Below are 20,537 nucleotides of genomic sequence, written 5' to 3'. Positions count from 1 at the left end.
AGGAGAGAGAGAGCGAGGGAACCCGGAAAAACTTGTTCGTTTTTATGGCATCTCGTTGTGCTGATGAGGGAAACAAAAGCCCCGACCCAGGTATCCAATATACATATGCAAATGGCAACGTTGGACACCAAGTGATTGGACAAACAACTCGACATGGTTGTGGCATTGCCGAGTGCGATGGCAACCGAGAGTGTTTTCTGCTCGGTAAAACAGCAAAGAGCTCTGGGGATCAGCTGGGAATCACTTGGAAACCGAACACAAAATGATTTTTATCTCCTTTTTATAAAAAAGGCGGTTAAAAGACGCTTTAAATTGTAATTTGTGTGATTGATATTGGTTATTACCATTTAATAACACTTATTTGACACTTTTGTTTTATAAAGTTAATTACTGTAAAACAAAATTTGCAACTCCCTCAATTTATTTAATGTTTTCTTAAGAAATTAAAATCAAAACGTAGTCAACTTTTTTATAAGTCTGAACACAAAGCGTTTTAAAACACTGCGGGAGAAAAGTTGGTTCAAAGACATTTCCAGCTACCAGAAATTTTATTTAAAGTGTAATTTGTTACTTACTAGAAAAATTTTTTTTTAAATTAAGACTACCAATTATTTACGCTTACTTGACACTTTTGTTGTTTAAAGTTAATTAACATAAAACAAAATTTGCAAAACCCTCAATTTATTTAATGTTTTCTTTAGAAATTAAATTCACAACCTTTTTAAATCTTTTGTAAGTCTAATTAATAAATGATTATCGGGAATTATAAATTTGCAGACAGAATTTTTTGTCAGAACAGCGAACTTTCATCGAGATCTGACCTTTGTTATTTCAATTCCGGCTTCTCTATTTACTTTTTTTAATTTCCACCAAAAATATTAGGTATCAAGTAAAAAACAATTAATGTTTATGTATGCAACGCCTCCACATTTTTAAATTCTCCATATTTATGTCGGCATGATATTTAACCTTTTTGGACGGGGCTTCATTCCATCCCCGCAACTGCTTCCTTTCGGTGCTTTTGACATCTTTCACAGCTCGTGTGTGACAGTTTACAGCTTTGGTAGTTTTTACCTGAACCCATGAGCTTCGGGCGACGGCCCTGCACCTGTCATCACTCTTCTTAACACAGTGTAATATTTTCAACCATACAACAACCGGTGGGAATCGCTCGCATCCCCAGCATCCGACTTCCTTCGTCCCCGCCCACTTAATTGAAAATCCAAACTGCATTTCCTCCTTGGGTAAATGGGTGGCTGGTTGGTTGGTTTGTTCGTTGTTGGTGTGTGGCTGTATGTGAGCTAAATTAATTAGCAGCTAATGAAACGGGGCACATATTTATACAGATATGCTTCCTGTCTGGCTGTCATCAGGTGCAGTTTCTGTTCCTGCTCCTGATTCTGGCATGCCATCGCTGCCCCCAGGACTCCACTTGCGATGGTAAAAAATTAACCATTTTCATTGGCAATTGAGCACATAGAGCGTTTTTCTATAAACAATGAGAAAAATGCTATTGACAATTGAGTTCACCAATTTAATTTCAATTTAACTTTTTTATTATCCTGGTGCTAAAAGTATTTTTACCTATATTTTAATGCTCTAGTCAAATTTCTGAGTTCAAATTTTATTTTACAAGTTTTCTCAGTGCATCTATTAATTTAAAACCACATTCGACTCACTTTGCTGCCAATGACTAAGCCAATGTCCCTATTTTCCCCTACGCTCCTTTTTTTCATCGCTCGAACCGACATTTATCAGAGGGTCCCAGAGGTGGCCTGCACCCCGAGTTGATTAATTAAATTGTTGACAATTTTAAAAGCTGCCATGGAGAGGGCATTATTCACAGCTTAACATATCCTTCCTTGCCTCTAACCGGCTTTCTCTGTTGCTTCCCCTCGCCCACAATTAGTTGCTGTTAAACGTTGGCCATGGTTTTTATTGCCTTTTGGTATCATGGTGTGCTGTGTTGTCGACAAATCCACAAGAAAATTAGCTGCTTGCGGCTAAAAACGCTCAAATTGACTGGAGTGAAAGCTTATTTACTACGAAATATTTAACGAAAAAGTTAGTTTGTTAAAAAGTTTCAAAAATCGATTTTCGTTTCTTTTAATCTTTTACATTTTATATGTACGTTCTGTACATTTATTGAAGTTGTTAAATATAATTTACAAATTAAAGGACTATTTAATCTGTACTAGGATTTACAATTTATATATATTTTACTTTTGTAAGAATTCTTTGTTTTATTCATTGTTCAGTAAGTTCATCTTCACACCTCCACATGTCATCGTTTGCTCTAAGCCCCTGATCGTCATCGTTTATATCCTGGCCAGGACCTCCTCTCCTTTTTTTCAGCACTTACGCTTGATTGAAGCGGGGGTCGTTTGAGTTGCATAAGTCAATTTTAATTGAAACCCTAACAAAACAATTAAAACTAAGCCAGTAGCCAGTCTACCCTTCATAGCTCTAAAAAATATGATTTTTTTAAAGTAATTTTTATTTCGCAAAAATATAGATACCCAGGGGACTGCGTGTGAGGTATTAACTTAACTTTTCCGACCAACTCAATTAAAATGTTGGACAAAATTGCATATGCACAAGAGCAGGCAGTAAGTAAACAAATCTAAGTGTGTATATGTGTGTGTGTGCTGCATAAATTAATAAACTTCATAGTGGGCGCCAAAGGAGGGGGCGTGGCACCACTCGTCGGGCATAAAAACTAAACGAGCTTTGAGCGCCGGGCGACACGTACGCAGAGAGTAGCAGCAATTAAAATTTTAGTAGTTGCCCAGCCGTGCCAAAAGGGGGGCTAAAAACGTGTAGTAGGGGCATAGGATGGGGCTGTGGAGCTGGGGGTTAAGGGTTTGGGGGCCTTTGTCTGCTGTTGTCGACACATATGCCTCTCCTATCATCCTGTGCCATTCAACTGCTCGAAATTCACGACAAACATTGGCAAACATTGGTGGGGGGTAAAGGACCAACAGTCGTGCTCCCATTTTCGTCTAGTTTTGAGTTTGGCGATTTCATACACATCTAAAAGATTTCGTAAAAAAATGTATTACGGAAAAAAGTTATCGATTTTCGTGTTTCTTTTTTTTTATTAAGAGTTGATTTTAATTAACATTAAAAGTAACATTCAGTACAATAACTACTGCACTTTTTTAATCATCCTTTACAAAAATATAAACTAATATTTAATCGAAAGATTGACACAAAAATATGAAAATAATACATTTTGTATACAAAAAAGGAAAGGAATGAAATAAGCCTGCAAAATTTCTGAAGGCTCGGCTTAGTACTTTTAGAAATATTTTTTTTACCGCATTCAAAATAGCAATTTGAGAAAAACGCGTTTATAACTTTAATTTATTCATTCAATGCTCACGTATTTGTCAATCGTATCGTATTGAAATCTAAGGAACATAATTAAATACTTCAAAAATATAAAAACAAATGTGTTCAATTTTTAAGTTACGAGTTGGAATAAACCTTTTAAAATTAAACCGCATTAAAACTAACAGCTTGCTTTTGAATTCCTAAAACCTTTAGAGACGGCAAAAATGAAGTAAAACGTTTGATATCCAGCCTAAAACAATTTGGGAAAAAAACAGACTTACGAAAATAGAAAGTGGAACACTGAGCGACTGAGAAAGACAGTGATAAGGGAGGAAACGGAAAGAGAAAGCCTCTTCCGCTGTTTGCCAAATCGACAGCGACATCCTTCTGTGGTCATAAATAAATTGTGCTACATACTTTTATGCGTTTACCTGATGTTCCAAGCTCTGTGATGGTGGATGGTTTTGGCATAGCCATTAATGTTGCATGTTTGTGTGGCAGAGTATGGGAACACAGCTTAGTCCATGGCAATATGCAATATGCTTACAATTAAGCAGCAGCCATGTGAAAGTTTTTGGCTACACGCAAAACACATATAATGGCACACACGAGATATGACATATAGTTATATTCCAGGACGTAGCTGCGCAGTCAGAATCGCACTTGGAATGTATCTTATTCACCTCTTGAATTTGTTGAACTCCTGTGGCAAACCAGAACAATGTCGCCTAACTTTATGGCCCAGTAGTTGCCATAACTAATTCTGTCAACGCTCCTGCACAACTAATTGTAATTGTAATTGCAAAATAGTTCGACCCACAGAGTCGGCTTTTGTGCAGCCCTTAATTTGCAATTTGCCAAAGAATTTAGCACAATGAAATTCAATTAACAACAAAGCACACATACAGCTACTGTTTTATCTCGCTTGCACATAATTGCAGAGAAACAGAGAGAGAAGATGGCGAAAAAAAGAGACGGAACAGCTTATGCCATGCCTGACTAAATCAGAACAAATTTGCACAAATTTCAAAAATAATAAATGCCTATTTTAATTACACTCACTCCTTTTGGAGCACAAAGTTTGTGTGTAATAAATGCACTCACTTTCCTACTTGAATTTGTACACTTTAGAACAAAATATCTGTTGGTAAAAGTAAATATCTATAAACCAAGCAATTCAATTTTAACTTTTGGTTTTACGGTTTAAGGAAAATATGGTAGCCAAAGGAAGAATTTTTTGTGCCATTCCATAAATTATATATTTTAACAAATTTAAATTCAGTGACAAACTCTGTATATAGCTGTTGTTTCTAGTCGGCTCTTGGATTTTTAATGTTTATATTGATACAAGATTTACATTCAAAATTATTTTAATTGCAACCCCTTGCTAACGATCGATTTCGCCAAATACAATATCCAGCGATCCGATAATGGCCACAACATCGGCTAAAAAGTGTGCTGGTGCCATTTTGGACATGAGGGCGAGGTGGGCATAGGAGGCTGGACGTATCTTGCAGCGATATGGTCGCGTTGAACCATCGGAGATGAGATATACGCCAAATTCTCCCTTTGGTGACTCGACGGCGGTGTACGTGGCTCCCGGTGGAACGTAGAAGCCCTGTGAAAAATGCTTGAAATGATGGATTAGATCCTCCATGCCCTCCTTCATTTTGCGCCTTGGTGGAGGACAGATCTTAAGATCATCCACCTTTATTTCACCCGGGGGCATGCAATCGATGCATTGCTTGATGATGCCCACCGATTCACGCATCTCACGCATTCTCACCAAGTAACGATCGTAGCAGTCGCCATTTGATCCAACAGCCACATTAAAGTCAATCTCATCGTAGGCGTCATATGGCTGCTGCTTACGTAGATCCCATTTGACGCCAGTGGCCCTCAAAACCGGTCCAGTGCATCCATAGTTCAACGCATCATGGGCGGATATTGTGCCAATGCCAATATTACGCATACGCCAGATGCGATTGTCGGTGACAACATCCTCAACCTCATCCAATCGATCGCTAAATTGATTAATAAACTGATAAAGGTCATTGAGGAAGCCCAAGGGTATATCAGAGGCCACGCCCCCCGGGCGCATGTAGGCAGCATGGAGGCGAGCTCCCGAGGCACGTTCCGAAAATTCATATAACTTTTCTCGCTCTTCGAAAAGCCAAAAAAGCGGAGTTATGGCACCGCAATCGAGTACCGATGAAGCTATGGCCATGGTGTGATTTGTGAGCCTCATTATCTCCGAGAACATGGTGCGTATATACTTGGCCCTGCGAGGCACTTCCACATTCAACAATTTCTCCACGGCCAAAGCGTAGGCCAATTCATTGGCCATGCAGGAAACATAATCCAAACGATCGAAATATGGCAAGGCCTGCATATAAGTCTTGTATTCGATCAGTTTTTCGGTGCCGCGATGCAATAAACCAATGTGTGGATCGGCATTTAGCACCGTTTCATTATCCAATTCGAGAATCATGCGCAATACTCCATGGGCAGCCGGATGGGCAGGTCCAAAATTGATGAATTTAGTGCGAAAAGTGCGATCCACGGGAGGATTCTGTTTGCCCTTGTAAATCGGACGGCGTTTCCACTTATCGCCGGCTGGCCACATGACCACATTTTCCCTTTCTTTGTAAAACTCGGGATCTGGATACCAGAAACCCGAATCGTAGGGCTCATATGGCGGACCTGGCGGATAAAGTTCATCCCAATCGGGGTCACACTTTGGCTTAGCTTTTGGCTCCTCATGACACTCTGTAGAAAATTTGTTGCAAGCAGGGATTGAGACTACAAATAGTACTAACCTTCTTTGTTTGATGAAAACATGCGATAATTGAAAAGCTTCCCCAAATCAGGGCTCTTGAAATTGGTCTTCAAGCCCTCCACGCTCAGGTACTTTTCACTAAATCGATTCTTGTACGCCTGGAAACGACGAATTTCGTTGGGTGTGAATAGCTTATCCGCTAGCTTACGAATACCATGCATTCCGCCAGACATTATGAAAAGAGGTTTAAATGAATATTTAGTTTAATATAAGTAGATGAAAGAAAAAGAAATTGATTCCTATTTTTCTTAGATGCAAAAATCAAAGTAAAGTTTGATTTGGCTTTCTGTCAAATAAGTCACGATCTTAAAATCAAACTTTTAGAAATTTACACAAAATGTTTGTACTTTTTGTTAATTAATTACTATATTATCATATTGTAATTTAAGGGAGTAAAAAAATTAAACTTCAAAATTATGTTACAAACAAAAAAAAAATTGTTATTTCTTGTTTTATTACCTACAACATTTGTATTTAATTATTTGAATTATATTAATCTGTATACCCTTCTTTCCATCCTTCTTTGCAGATCTTTGAGGATCACTACCACTTCGCACACCACAAGGTCTCGAAACGGTCGCTCTCACCTGCCACGCATCACCAAACTCGCCTCGATGACGACGATCGTGTCCATTGGGCGAAGCAGCAGCGGGCCAAGTCGCGATCCAAGCGGGACTTCATCCGCATGCGTCCTTCCAGGACCTCCTCGCGAGCAATGTCCATGGTGGACTCAATGCCCTTTGACGACTCCAAGTGGCCGCAAATGTGGTATCTGGTAAGTGTTTTCAATTTTTACCAAAATAAATTACTTTCTAAGATAAATACAGTATCAAATTTCAATCAGACCATTGGGTGGTCCAAATTTGTATGAGCATTTTACGATCCTAAGCTAACAAGCTATACTAAAAGCTGCTTTGGTTACCTTAAGACACACTAAAAAATATATTTTGGAAAACATTAGATTTAGTTGCTTAACTCTCATTGCATGTGAAATGAGTAGTTTTTAGAAAACTTTAAGACAAGGGCGCAATATCTAAAACTTAAAACTTTAAAAGGAAAACTTCAAAATTTGCAAAGAGACGTCAATGATTTTATTACGATAAATAAATAAAAGTTAAGATTATTTCACAGTATTCTGCATATATATAATTAAGCGTTTTTTTTTAGAATCGCGGTGGTGGCCTGGACATGAATGTAATACCTGCGTGGAAGCAGGGAATCACCGGCAAGGGCGTGGTGGTCACAATCCTGGACGACGGTCTGGAATCGGATCATCCGGACATAGAGTTAAACTACGTAAGATGGAGGAGATGATTGCATAGAATGAACACAAACATTACGTTATAAAATTTCACTTTAAAACAGGATCCCAAGGCGTCGTACGATGTGAATAGCCACGATGACGATCCGATGCCGCACTATGACATGACGGATTCGAATCGCCATGGAACCAGATGTGCCGGTGAGGTGGCAGCCACTGCGAACAACACCTTCTGTGCGGTGGGCATTGCCTATGGAGCGAGCGTGGGTGGAGTGCGGATGTTGGATGGAGATGTCACGGATGCCGTGGAGGCTCGATCACTGTCCCTCAATCCCCAGCACATCGATATATACAGTGCGTCGTGGGGACCGGATGATGATGGCAAGACGGTGGATGGACCGGGGGAACTGGCATCGCGGGCATTTATTGAGGGCACAACCAAGGGACGAGGCGGCAAGGGCAGCATCTTCATCTGGGCATCGGGAAACGGAGGGCGGGAGCAGGATAACTGCAATTGCGACGGCTACACGAACTCCATCTGGACGCTGTCCATCTCCAGTGCCACGGAGGAGGGTCATGTGCCCTGGTACTCGGAGAAGTGCAGCTCCACGCTGGCCACCACCTACAGCAGCGGCGGGCAGGGCGAGAAGCAGGTGGTCACCACGGACCTGCACCACTCGTGCACTGTCTCCCACACGGGCACCTCGGCATCGGCCCCGCTCGCCGCCGGCATCGCCGCCCTGGTGCTGCAGTCTAACCAGAACCTCACCTGGCGCGACCTGCAGCACATTGTGGTGCGCACCGCCAAGCCGGCCAACCTCAAGGACCCCAGCTGGTCGCGCAACGGGGTCGGGCGGCGGGTGAGCCACTCCTTCGGCTACGGCCTAATGGACGCCGCCGAGATGGTGCGCGTGGCACGCACCTGGAAGTCGGTGCCGGAGCAGCAGCGATGCGAGATCAATGCCCCCCATGTCGATAAGTAAGTGGAGAAGGAGAATCTGGTTGTTTCTTAAGTCGGTTAACCCCCAATTGTTACAAGGGTATTTGACAAATGTTTCGAACTAAAAATTCTTAAAATTCGTACTTAAAATTTAAAGTTGATCGGAACAAATTTGGCAAAGATATAAGCAATGAAAGAAAATTAATCCTTTTATTGACTAAATAAAATTTTGAATCGTATTTTTCCCAAGATGACACTTTTGAATTCGCTGAGCACAGTAACAGATCCAATCTTTCGAAAATTTGGCAGGCTTCGTTTAATATTTGATTTGTTATTTGATAAAAATTAATTTTTTAACCACATAAACGACAATTTTTTTTTGTAAAAATCGATACACAAATTTTAATAATCAGCCATTCATCGAAAATAATCAGTTTAATATTTTGAATGGAGACAGTTTATAGTTATTGAACAAAATCGTTTAATTTTTTTATCTTCTGATCCAGTTTCCTACAATTTTGGTTACCGCAAAACAATATTAGAGAAAAGATATTTCAAATGTATTTAATATGTGTACTTTTAGAGAGTATACTGTTCGTTTAAAACAATTTAGGGTAAACCTTTATGTATTCCTTTAAGTACTCATTTTACTTAAATGAATTCTCTACTTCTTAGGGCCATACCGCCTCGAACCCACATCACCCTGCAGCTGACTGTGCAGCACTGCCGATCGGTCAACTATCTGGAGCACGTTCAGGCCAAGGTCACTTTAACCTCGCAGCGGCGCGGTGACATCCAACTGTTCTTAAGGTCACCCGCCAACACCAGTGTCACGCTCCTAACGCCTAGGTAAGTGGTCTTTATATAACACCTAGTAACATTCGTAGGGTGTTAAAGAGTGTTCGCAATTTGAACTTACGATTCTGAAAGTACACTTTTTCTAACACTAATCGTAATTTACTTCACCAGGGTGCATGACAACTCCCGTTCCGGTTTCAACCAGTGGCCCTTCATGTCCGTTCACACCTGGGGAGAATCGCCACAGGGAAATTGGCAATTGGAGATCCACAACGAGGGTCGCTATATGGGTAAGTCAAGAGAACAGCTCCCTAGATTGAGATACAAATGTGCCGTCAGATAGATGCTTTAAACCTGTACCGTTTTACATGCTGCGCTTTTGTGGATCACCCACTTAACACCCCATCAACAACCACCCAAAACCAAAACCACTAACCCACCGATTTGTGTAGGCCATGCTCTGCTCAGGGAATGGTCGCTGATCTTTTACGGCACCACTCAGAGCATTGACCCCAACGATCCGATTTCGGTGCCCAGGCCTAGTGGTTCGGAGGCCACCACTCCGAACAGCAGCAGCACCACCAGTAATCTACATCAGGCCTACTCACCACAGTATCCCCGCATTCCACCCAATAACTTTGGCAACAACTCGCCCTCTAGCGGGTCCAAAATGCCATTGGGCAAAGTGCCACCGCAACCCAATAAATCCAGTTTTGTGACCAACAATCCGCTGCTGAATCCTGCACCACCTGCCAAACAGGGTTACCAACAGATATCGGCCACTTACGGAGTGATTTTGGGCAAGGCAAATGGAAAGGCCAACAATAACAGTAAGGAGAAAACCAATAACAAGGGAAACAATAAGGCTAATAATGGTAATAAGGGTAAATCATCTGGCGGATCGGGTGGCAATCGTAAGGAGCAAACCACCCAGAGCACCATCATCATGCAAGCAACCACTAGTAAAAATAAGTACTACCGCATTTCCCAGCAACAGCAAAAGAATAACAAACAGGACAGGAATGGAGTGCAGACACAAAGACCCAAGGCAAACTCTGGTGAGAAATCCTACGATGAGAAGAGCAGGAAAGTGGTGGGCGAGATCACGACCAATGGATCATTAAATGGATCGATCAAAGCAGCCAAGCAAGTGAAGGAGAGTAGTAGTACGAGTGGTACCACCTCGAACTCCCGCATACCCAAGCTTTTCGAACGCTATGAGAAGATACAGGCCATATTCCCGGAACTAGAACCCTATGAGAACATTTCGCCCAAGGGGGGAAAAAACAAGCCTGCCAAGCAGGGCAAGCAATTCGAAGTCGAGCTATTTAGACCCACTACCGGGGGAAATAGTCGCCAGGGAAATACGAAGAAATCACCTTCGGTGCCGCCGCCACCATCGGGTACCCTTTCCATTTTACCCATTTTACCCGCCGGCGGAAGTAGTTTCCTGCCCGATCAGAAGATCCTGAAGAAACAGCAACTCCTGATGGCCGCCGCCGGAGTCATGGCTCCCGCCCAGGTGGAAATGGAGGAGATTCGGGCCACACCAGATTACGAGGAATCAAGAGACCAGCGAAAGGAGGTCAACGGACCAAATGGTAGCCATTAAATTTTTGGATTTTCATCGTTTGCTTTTGATTTTTAGTCCAAAACCATAATTTGTAGAACTTTTCATTGATTTACACTACTGGTCAAAAAACGTACTTAATTCAAGTATTTCATACTCAATTTAAAATTTTTTTTCCTTGACTTTCATCCACTGCAACTTTTATAAATCTTAAAAATGGAGACACTTAATTTTTTAATTTAAATCATATCTGAAATTGTTAGTTCTTAATTAAAATTTGAGTACATATAATCAAGCACAACATGAATAGAGTACTTGTTTTATTTTACTATTTAAATTAATTTTATTCAAAGAGCTTTACAAAAAACGTCGCGTCTGTGAGTAATGTTTTGATTAAGTGTCCTAACCATGTTGGTATTCCCGTCAAAGTACTCTTTATTTCAGAAACCTTTTTCGCTTTGTATTTTATGGTTTTTCGCTTCGTGGCCGTCAATAAAAGTTTGACAGCCACTGAGTGGCAGTTTCTTGTTGCTTTCATCCATCAAAGTGCAACTTTAAAATGCTTTTTCAGTTTGTTGTCAGCAGAACAATTTTTCATTTTTATCTTATTTTGCTGATGAAAGTTACGATTAGCTTTCGGCACTTGATCTGCGTCATATATATATATATATATATTACGTACAATATATATCGCTCTTATGGCAGATTTATTAACACTTCACTTGACTTGTTTGCCCGCCTGTACAATCTGCAATATATCATACATTTTATAACATTTTCGTTTGCCGTTTGTTGTTTATTTTGTATAGATGTTTCGATTTTTATTTGGATCATTTTTAGTCCTTTTGGCCAAAGTCAGCAATAACTAAATGCATTTGATTTCTTTGCTCTGCGTTGCAGCACAAATCACACAATGGGACATGATATTCTACGGCACCGAAACGCCCGCTCAGCCCGAGGACTCGGCCAATCCCGGCCAGTCCAACCAGTTTAATTTGTACGGCAACGACATGGCCCACAATGACATCGAGTACGATTCCACCGGCCAGTGGAGGAATATGCAGCAGGTGAGTTGAGTCCCTCGTTCATTTTCTACCTGTTGTGAATTGGGGAGTGAAAACCTCTTACCGGCATGAATAACCATTATTCACTCAGCTTGGCAGCCTCAATTCATATCCAGTTGCTGCATACAGTCAATGTTCGCTTATTGGAAAATGTTAAATAGTTAAAGTACACACATAAATATAACTATTTTTTTATAACCATGTACATGAAAAGTTAAAAATTTGAGATTCTTATTTCAAGTGTTGTAGTTACAATTTTTGTCATAAAATAATTCGAAGTTAAATGTAGCATTTTTAACAATAATTATAAAAATGTAAAATTAAATATTTGCGCTTTTTTGTTAAAGTGTTGTTTATACACATTTAGTTAATTTTAACTTAACTTTATTCTTCAAGAAATAACTTTATATAAATTAAAGCCCATTTATTATTATCCACTGGAATTTAAATTTTAATGGTTTCATATTTTTTTTAAGATTAAGATTTTTTTATATTAGTATTTTTGGATAGTGCTCTGCCTACAAACACACAGAATAAAACACCATAGTGTCAGTACAAATGAAGACCAAAATGTTGTTGCATTATGTGGCAACCACAGTTTTATCGCATCCTTGACCCCAAACCTTGAAGACAGGTTTGTGAGCCTCCACTGTATTCATACGCCCCGTTGTCCTTCGTGTTCTGTTTAATTCTTGGTCTTGCAGTGCCTTGTTGATGCTTTGTGGGGCAGCGAGGAGATAAGTAGTGATGAGAACCCGCATCAGAATCGCGGAATAACGCTGCGTGCTTGCATGTGGGTAGCTTGATTAAACCGTCAGTCAGTGGACATTCGCAGTATCTACCAAACTGTATAGACTTTAGTCCTATGTCAGGTAGTTCGCTTACTTTTCTCGTGTTTCAGTTTGTTTTTTCTAGCCAGCATGCCCGTTTTGTTGTTAATGTACGAATTTCCCTTGCACGCGCGAATGCACAGGCAGAGGCCCAAAAGTATGCAAAGCACTCGCCCAATAGCGCTCATAAATTTGCAAATACTTAGGCATACACTGTCAGCAGTTATCTTTGGGCCTGTTTGAGTCGCACTCTCCTCTCTTTTAGCATCCGCCAGCATCTTAATTCCGCTTTTGGCAGCCGTTTTTAGCCAAGTTTGGCAGTGGGCCAAGGCAGCGGACATCAGGGCACAGAGAAAAACTTATCACTTGCATTAATTAGTAAACATGTAAACATAAAAATGTTACCAACGAAAATATTTCAGGAGTTGGTTTTTAAAAACATTACTTCTGTAATACATTTTTTTAAAGAGAGTATAATGTTTAATACTTCTATAATATTTATCCTCTTTTATTTAAAAAAAAAACCATGTGGTTAAACTATATGTTATTGTTACTTTATTAAAAAAAATACTAGGACATCATTGTTTTGTTTTTTTCTCGGTGTTTGGAATCACAAAAAAAGGCTCAAAGAGTATACAAAAAATAATTTTTTTAATGCGGTACATTTTTGTTTTGTTGGTTTTTCTGCGTGTTCAGAACCAACCAAGAATAAATTACTTTTTTCAATCGTGCATAGGATTTATGTTCATTGAAGAGAATATACAGTTACATGATGATATGATGTTTAATACCATTGAAATTGGATGGCTATTTTAAAAAAAAGGTAGATAAAACTGTTTTTAAAAACTAGGACACCCATATTCTGTTATTTTTTCTCCGTGTTCAGAATCAGCATTTTTCTAAACTTTGCCTACGTTTGGCTGCCAGTCCATGGAAGCCTGGGCTTTATTCAAGTGCACTCTTGCCCCGGGCAGGCAGCAATTTTTAACCTTTTGGCACCTATTGTGCTTTAAAAGCGTTGCTTTTTCCGCCACTGGCAGGAAAAAAAAAGCAAAAAGTGGATGTGCGGTAATAAAGGCGAGTGCAGTGACCTTAGTTTTTTTTTTACTTTTCACCGTTCGCTAGCTGGCTGCAAAAACTTTTTGCATAACAAACACTTTTGCAGGCCCTCTAAAGTTCCTCCAGTCCATCCACTTTTCCTTCGTTACTAACACGCGACGTCATTGCATGTGAACTTAGATAGACTTTGGACAGACTTTTTGGAAAGGGGCAGCTATAAATAAGAACAGACGGAGCCACATACAAAAGTGCTTAAAATGCCAGACAGAGCGGCAACATGCAATGAACTACAACTACTGAAATTAGACGAGGCAAAACTTTTCAGCCCCCACTGACTTGATAAAAAAAGAATCTAACAATGCTATAATGCTATAAAAGCATTCAAATCTTTGTCTTAATCTCTAAAAATTCGAATGAGTCACTCAAAAGGTTATGTTTTTAGAAAATACTTTTCAAGAACAATTATGAGGCTTATAAGTCTCCAGAAATCCGCTTCACCTCCAAGTATAATAAAATTAATAGACTAGTTTTTAAGTGCCATTTTTATTTTTAAAGACATTTAGTTAAACTGATACTTTTAATCTCTTGTCAGTTTTCTGAATAACAAAATCTTTATCTGTAAATCGTGCTTCTCGTATAAATAAACACCTCGCCTGCGAAATGGATACAGTTTTATATTGTCGTCCGATCATGCGAATAGCATTCGCTTCCCTTTTGATTCTTAAGATTTTCTGCGTTTTCCTTGTCAATAATGCTTTTTCCAAATGCTGCAATATGCATTCCCAGCTACTTTATAGCATTCAAGGGGCATCCTGTGAAGCGGTTGGTGGGCAAGAGGACGAAAAAAATCCTGAGTTATGCACCATCTGTATTTGTGGCGATGGAAAGAAGGTTGAGGGTATATTTTGCGGCGCAGGAAACTGCGATGAATACGGTTGCAACTGCGAAGGAGGCTGTCGCAAAGGAAGCTGACATTATGAATTCTTGGAGAGGAATAAGCAATACAACATCAGTATAGTTGAAGTAGTCAGATATCTTTATTAAGTCCCTTAGTTAAAAATGTACTAAAGTTTAAAAATTAAATTTTAATTTAAATTTAAGTTTTATCAAAAAAAGTAATGCTTAAAATAATAGTTGAAAATGGAAAACCAATTGTATACTTAAGGAAACTTACAAAAACATAATAAAAATGACAAAGATTTTCCATTTTTACCTTTTAGGTCTTATGCATTTCAAAATGTATACATTTTCCTTTTAAAGAAACGTTCATATATTATTTTATTATTTAACTAACAAAACTTTTGCTAAAAACAATTGAGTTTATTTATTAACTTATTTTATTGCCTAAAACGTTTAAATTTCATTATTATAATACACAATAATAACAGTAAATCTTCCAAATTTTTATATGCAAAACTTATTTTGCAAAAATTAAATTAAATGTACATAACTATAGAAACTTAAAATATTAAAGAATGTCAACAAAAAAAAATTAATTGGAAAACTTCTCTATTATCTATTGCTTTGTATACTTGATTGTTATACCTGAAAGAAAAACAAAATATGGCTATTGCTATTATTTTTAAGATTGGTGGTATCTTTAAATAAATTAAAAGTTATCTGTCCTTTCAGATTTCTATCCCCCGCATTCTTCCATCCTGTACTTTTTTTAATCCATAACTACACTTCTATTTTTCAGGTGGGCGATGTAGGCATGACTCGAGATCACAGCAACACCGCCGCGTGCCTTAAATGGAGCGATCGCAAGTGCTTAGGTTTGTCCTTACTCTTTTTTACGATCATGCAAGTCTTCTTCCTAAACTTTAAACATGCCAACGACAACAACAACAAGAAAAACAACATTATTAAATGCATTAGATAATTTAGCAATTAACTAAAAAAGGGGAAATTGGCAACAGAAAAGAAACAAAATTGAACTGTGTGTAAAGAACGAAAAACCGGAAGGAGATGAAAAGTGAACAAAGAAATTCCATTTAAAAGTTTTGATGGTAAACTCGACAAAGAAAAATTTAAAAGTAATAAATATAAGTAATTTTTAGAGAAGGCGAGAGATGGAAGAATCACTGCAAGTCCAAAAAAATATACAAACTAAACATTTTTGTAGTTAAATTTAAATGTAAGTCTAGTTTTACACACTGACACAAGCAACACGCACACTTACGCTTTTAAAGGCGTGGCAGGGCAAAAACAAAGGTTGTTCTTTATTGGTTTTCCCTTTTTGTCGAGGATCGGGACGCACAAAGCAAATTTTTCTATTATTTTAGTCGAAATGCAATTATACACAGCTATACAAACGTATCCTAAAATATATATTTTACATACATTTAACACATTAGTTTTAAGAGTTTAGTTGAAATTTATTTGTACGACTCGTTTTTGATTGTTTTCGTTTAGATTGTTTGTGTTTGTTTTAAGCCTGTTTCGTTTGATATGTTTTACCATGTTTTTTCCAAATGCCTGCTTCCCACACACACACACAGGAAAAAAATAAAGATCACTTTAGACTTCTCATTATCGAGATCAATTATTCAAATTACAATTATTTTAATCCTTTTACCTATCAAAATTAATATCATTTTGTTAAATTTTAGTTAATAACAATCTTTTTATGAACTAAAATAACTTCCCAATAATCTTAAAAATATAACTCATTTTTTCCTGTGTAGCGATCTGTATGTATATATGTGTACATGTAAACTAAATGCATTATTTCAGATATTGCCAAGCCAGCCAAGTAGTCGCGCCACAGTTTGAAAAGCACTGTACGCAAGCTTTTGCTTTTCACTTTTTATTGCCTTAAGTTTGAGTCCCCTTCCTGGTTTTTGATTTTGTATAAGAAATGTTTATGCCATGCAGATAAACGAAAAGAATGTTCGTCAAAAACACAACAACCACTGCAGTTTAGAGTTCATAGTAAAAGACTGTTTCTTAAAATTAAAACTAAATCTTGGACAGCGGTAAATTTTAAGGGGTTGATATGGTGTGAAATGAAAAGCAGATGCGAAATAGAAAAACCAAAACTAAGTATATAATGGAAATGTTTCTAGTGTTAAGGCGCCAAGAAAAGCAAAACATTTTTATATCAAAATACAAACGAAAACAAAATCAAGATAAAGGCATAAAAATAAACGTGAACAAGTATATAATAATAGTCTAAGGTGTAGGGGTAAAGCATAGCGTAATAAATTGGAAAGTAGGCACCAACCACTAAACAATTAAATCGTAATTATACTTAACAATTTATACAAAAGTTCCTGCAGTTTTCAACAAAGTTGCAACTTGAATCTTCAATACAAAATCACACAATTATTACCGATTTACTTTGTCCACAACGCCGACACACACACTCACACAAAACATATCTTTGTTACAAATTTGTTGCTTACTTAAATCTATAATATAAAACACAAATCAAAAAGCAAATTGAGTGCAATAATTATTATTATTAATTCTTTATTAAGGAGTAGCTAAAAACTTAACAATGGTTTTCGTTTTTTATCAAACCGATAAACAAAAACATATCAGTTTTTATCATTTTTGTTTTGAAACTTGGTACAAACTATTAGTTTACTCTAAAAATTCTATCGAAATTAACTTATATCCTATTGTGATTTATACTTGTATTTTATTGGTTTTTGACTTTAGAAAGATGTTGCCAATATCTATGCATTTTCGTTGTATGAATAATCATATCGTAACTGCACAATAAACAATACAAATATAAATGTTAATTTAAAAAACAAGTTAATAGCGTAACGAGCAAAATGAGTATCTTTTTGTTGTTGTTGTATTTAGCAAACACGCACACTCCCAAAAACCAACACACACATATTAGTCAGCGCATAAAATATAAACAAACTAAAGCTAGCATTTCTCTCTCTGCATTGACAAGCGCAATCGAAAATAGTTGAATTAGCCCTCAATTTCCCCAGTATTTATTATACGCACTAGCAGCGAAAAAGCAACAAATATTAACCAAGTCAATAAACAATAAACACTCACAAGTATTTACCAAAACTTTGTCAAGTACCAAGGTAATTTATGTTGAACAAATTTCCAAGTGAGTTTGGTTAGGAACACAACAAAATTCTGCTCCGTTACCACGCATTCTGTTGTTATTAAGCGCGCACTCCCAACTTTGGTACTTATTTATCTTCGAGAACCAGAATACACAAGCAAATTAACTCTGAAGCTTAATTACTCGATCAAGTAATTAAAGAAAAAGCCAAATTAATATATAAGCTAATACTAAATGAAAAATTTGAAAGACAAAAGGAAAAAAAAATAAACTGGTACTAGGGCATGGGGTAGAAATTAGCAATTAAACATATTAACTTTAAAAAACCACGAAATTGTAAAGTAACATTGGAACAAAACACTAAATTAATGCTTGCAATTAATGAAAAGGAAATAAAATGAAATGAAATTAAACTTTTTTAAATGTAAAAAAAAAAAACAGAAATTAAACAACCTCATAGGTATGATGGAAATTGAGAGTGCCGCAATTAGAAACTCAATACAATTTTTTATGTATGTTTGTGTATATATCTATCTATATAATATCTAAAAGAGTAATAAATAAATGCATTGAAACCGTAAAAAAAACCATAACTTGTTGAAGCAATTTTTTTCCAACAAAAAATTCAAAGCAGCAAGCGAAACATGCTCACCAAAAATTAAAACTATAGGATGAGAAGAGACTGCAGCTCAGAGTTCACAAATTGCCATTGAGGTTTTGAGATTTCAGACAAGGTGAGTGTGGTTCCATCCTAAGTATTGTTTTGTTCTTCTTTTTTTGGTCTAAGCGGAAAGTTTCATTTCCCTCACTACTGCTGTGCGACATTAACCACTTTCTAATTCGTTTATTTCGTTACGTTAACTTTTTAACACAATAAAAACCTACACTCTCATGTTCATGCTTAGTGGTTTTTGTTTTGGCGGAGATACAGTAAACACACACAAACCTAAGCTGCCATCTCCAATCACACACTGGCTTTTATGATTTTTTTGCTGTTGTTCTTTTTTTTTAATTGAGCATGTTTTTCCGGCTGAGCTTGCTTTAAACACACCTTTGAATTCTTTGTTGCAAATATTTTTCTGTAACAAAATACTATTTTTTTGTATTTTTAATAAATGATACATAAGAGGCATTAATTAAAATGTTTTTAAATTTTTAATTATCAGACTTATTACCAACATATTTAGTCCATTTTGTTGCCTTTTTCTTTTTATGTATGCTTATTGTAAGCTTAACCTGCAAAAAACAGCTCATTTTGCTTCGGTTTAAGTTCAGCCAAGATTTCCATTACATTGTCTAACCAACTAACTTCTAATCTTTCTGCCTCCACTAAAACTTTCGATGAGGTAAAGCACTCTATTAGCCCATCTTGTTTTTAGATATTTATTATAATATATATTTTTCTAACCCTCCCCAGAGTGCAATGATTCCGCATATATGTTTGAGGATCTGTGCTTTGATGTCTGCCCGCTGCACACATATCCATTTGATAAACTAGAAGCGGATAAGGAGGAATTGGAGGACGATGTGGCCAGGGTTCCCTATGGCAGTCGCACCACCGATCATCCAGCGTCAATATCCAACAGTTTGGACGACAAGCAGGATCCACTGCAGGCGGAGGATCGTCGGAGGAGGAGGAGTATAACGACTGGCACCCCACTCACCCAACTGGTGGAGACACCTTCTCGGATCTGTGCCAATTGCGATAGGAGTTGTTTGGCCTGCCATGGACCTCTGGCCTCCCAGTGCAGCACCTGTTCGCCGGGCAGTCAACTGCGAAAGATCCTGAACGATACCTTTTGCTATGCCTATGTGGTGCGCAGCACGGGAATGGCCACTGTGGTGGACATTTCAGAAATGGCCGATCGAAATACACAGTCAAACATGACTGGCACCACTGTTATTCTTCTGGTTGCAGTGATTTTCAGTCTGATGGGCGTCGTAATTGCCGGCGGCATAGTGTATCATCGTAGGGCAACGGCGAGATCCAATGAAATCTACTCCCGAGTATCTCTGATGGCCGGCGACGAAAGTGACTCCGATAATGAGGACGAATTGTTTAGGGCCCATTTCCTAGGAAAGAAAAACGATGTCATCGAATATCGCGATGAAGCGCCCAGCGAAAAGCCATTTGATTCCTAGATAATCGCATTAAGTTAATAGTTACGAGTCATGCATTTAGCCACCACCCCATCATAACCACCAGAAATATTATATACACTGGTAAAAAAAAAAATAGTAATTTCAAATATTTTGTACTCATTTTTATCCCGCTTTCTTGTTATTTTACATTAAAAGATATTTAAAATTTTTCATTTGACTATTTTTGGAATTGATTTTAAATCTGAAAGTTTAATTTAATTTAAGCCATATTTAACTTGGATAAAATGCATTAAATCTTATATTTTCCAATTTAATTAAAATATTTTTATATTAAATTAAATATGCATTGTATTAAGGATTATGGTTTGATATTTAATTAAATTATAAAATATTAAATTTAATAGGCAGATATTTTTTTTACTATTCCATATTTTTATCAGTGTATAAATCCTCAATCACATATTTTACATTCGACGGCATTATAGCTCCTTGTTTATTAAAGCCAAAATAGTTTAAAAGTATTAAGAAATCAAAAAAAAAAGAGAGTATATCAAAACCTAATATATGAATATTTATGCCTTAATAAAACTATTATAATAATTTAATCATTCGCTTTGAAAAAACTAAAAGTATGATTCACCAAAAATGATAACGATTATATTACTCAACAAAAAATGTTTACAACTTGTTGAGAAAGG

The 20,537-nt window shown here is 37.4% G+C and overlaps 2 protein-coding genes across 7 annotated transcripts in view; one reads left to right on the top strand and one right to left on the bottom strand.

Moving 5' to 3' along the window:
• Positions 1-20,077, top strand: part of LOC128258519 (furin-like protease 1) — a 143,642-nt gene extending 123,565 nt beyond the window's left edge. For 5 of the 6 annotated variants that reach the window (XM_052990168.1, XM_052990177.1, XM_052990184.1 and 2 more), the window contains 9 exons: positions 6,705-6,950; positions 7,343-7,471; positions 7,541-8,415; positions 9,052-9,225; positions 9,346-9,464; positions 9,627-10,775; positions 11,645-11,811; positions 15,397-15,472; positions 19,154-20,077. In XM_052990168.1, coding sequence (XP_052846128.1) covers positions 6,705-6,950; positions 7,343-7,471; positions 7,541-8,415; positions 9,052-9,225; positions 9,346-9,464; positions 9,627-10,775; positions 11,645-11,811; positions 15,397-15,472; positions 19,154-19,878 — 3,660 coding nt within the window. In that variant the 3' untranslated portion in view covers positions 19,879-20,077. The remainder of the gene's footprint in view (positions 1-6,704; positions 6,951-7,342; positions 7,472-7,540; positions 8,416-9,051; positions 9,226-9,345; positions 9,465-9,626; positions 10,776-11,644; positions 11,812-15,396; positions 15,473-19,153) is intronic. The other variant, XM_052990209.1, reaches the window with a different exon arrangement.
• On the bottom strand, positions 4,639-6,436 carry LOC128258773 (NADH-quinone oxidoreductase subunit D). Its single transcript, XM_052990643.1, has 2 exons — positions 6,156-6,436; positions 4,639-6,105 (listed from the first exon to the last, which is right to left on the bottom strand). Exons 1-2 carry the CDS (start codon positions 6,346-6,348, stop codon positions 4,724-4,726), a joined length of 1,575 nt encoding a protein of 524 aa, XP_052846603.1. The 5' UTR covers positions 6,349-6,436; the 3' UTR covers positions 4,639-4,723.
• Positions 20,078-20,537: the final 460 nt, after the last annotated feature.

The sequence above is a fragment of the Drosophila gunungcola genome, chromosome 3R (genome assembly GCF_025200985.1).
Source record: "Drosophila gunungcola strain Sukarami chromosome 3R, Dgunungcola_SK_2, whole genome shotgun sequence".
Taxonomy (NCBI): Eukaryota; Metazoa; Arthropoda; class Insecta; order Diptera; family Drosophilidae; genus Drosophila; species Drosophila gunungcola.
This window is presented reverse-complemented; position numbering and strand designations above follow the sequence as displayed.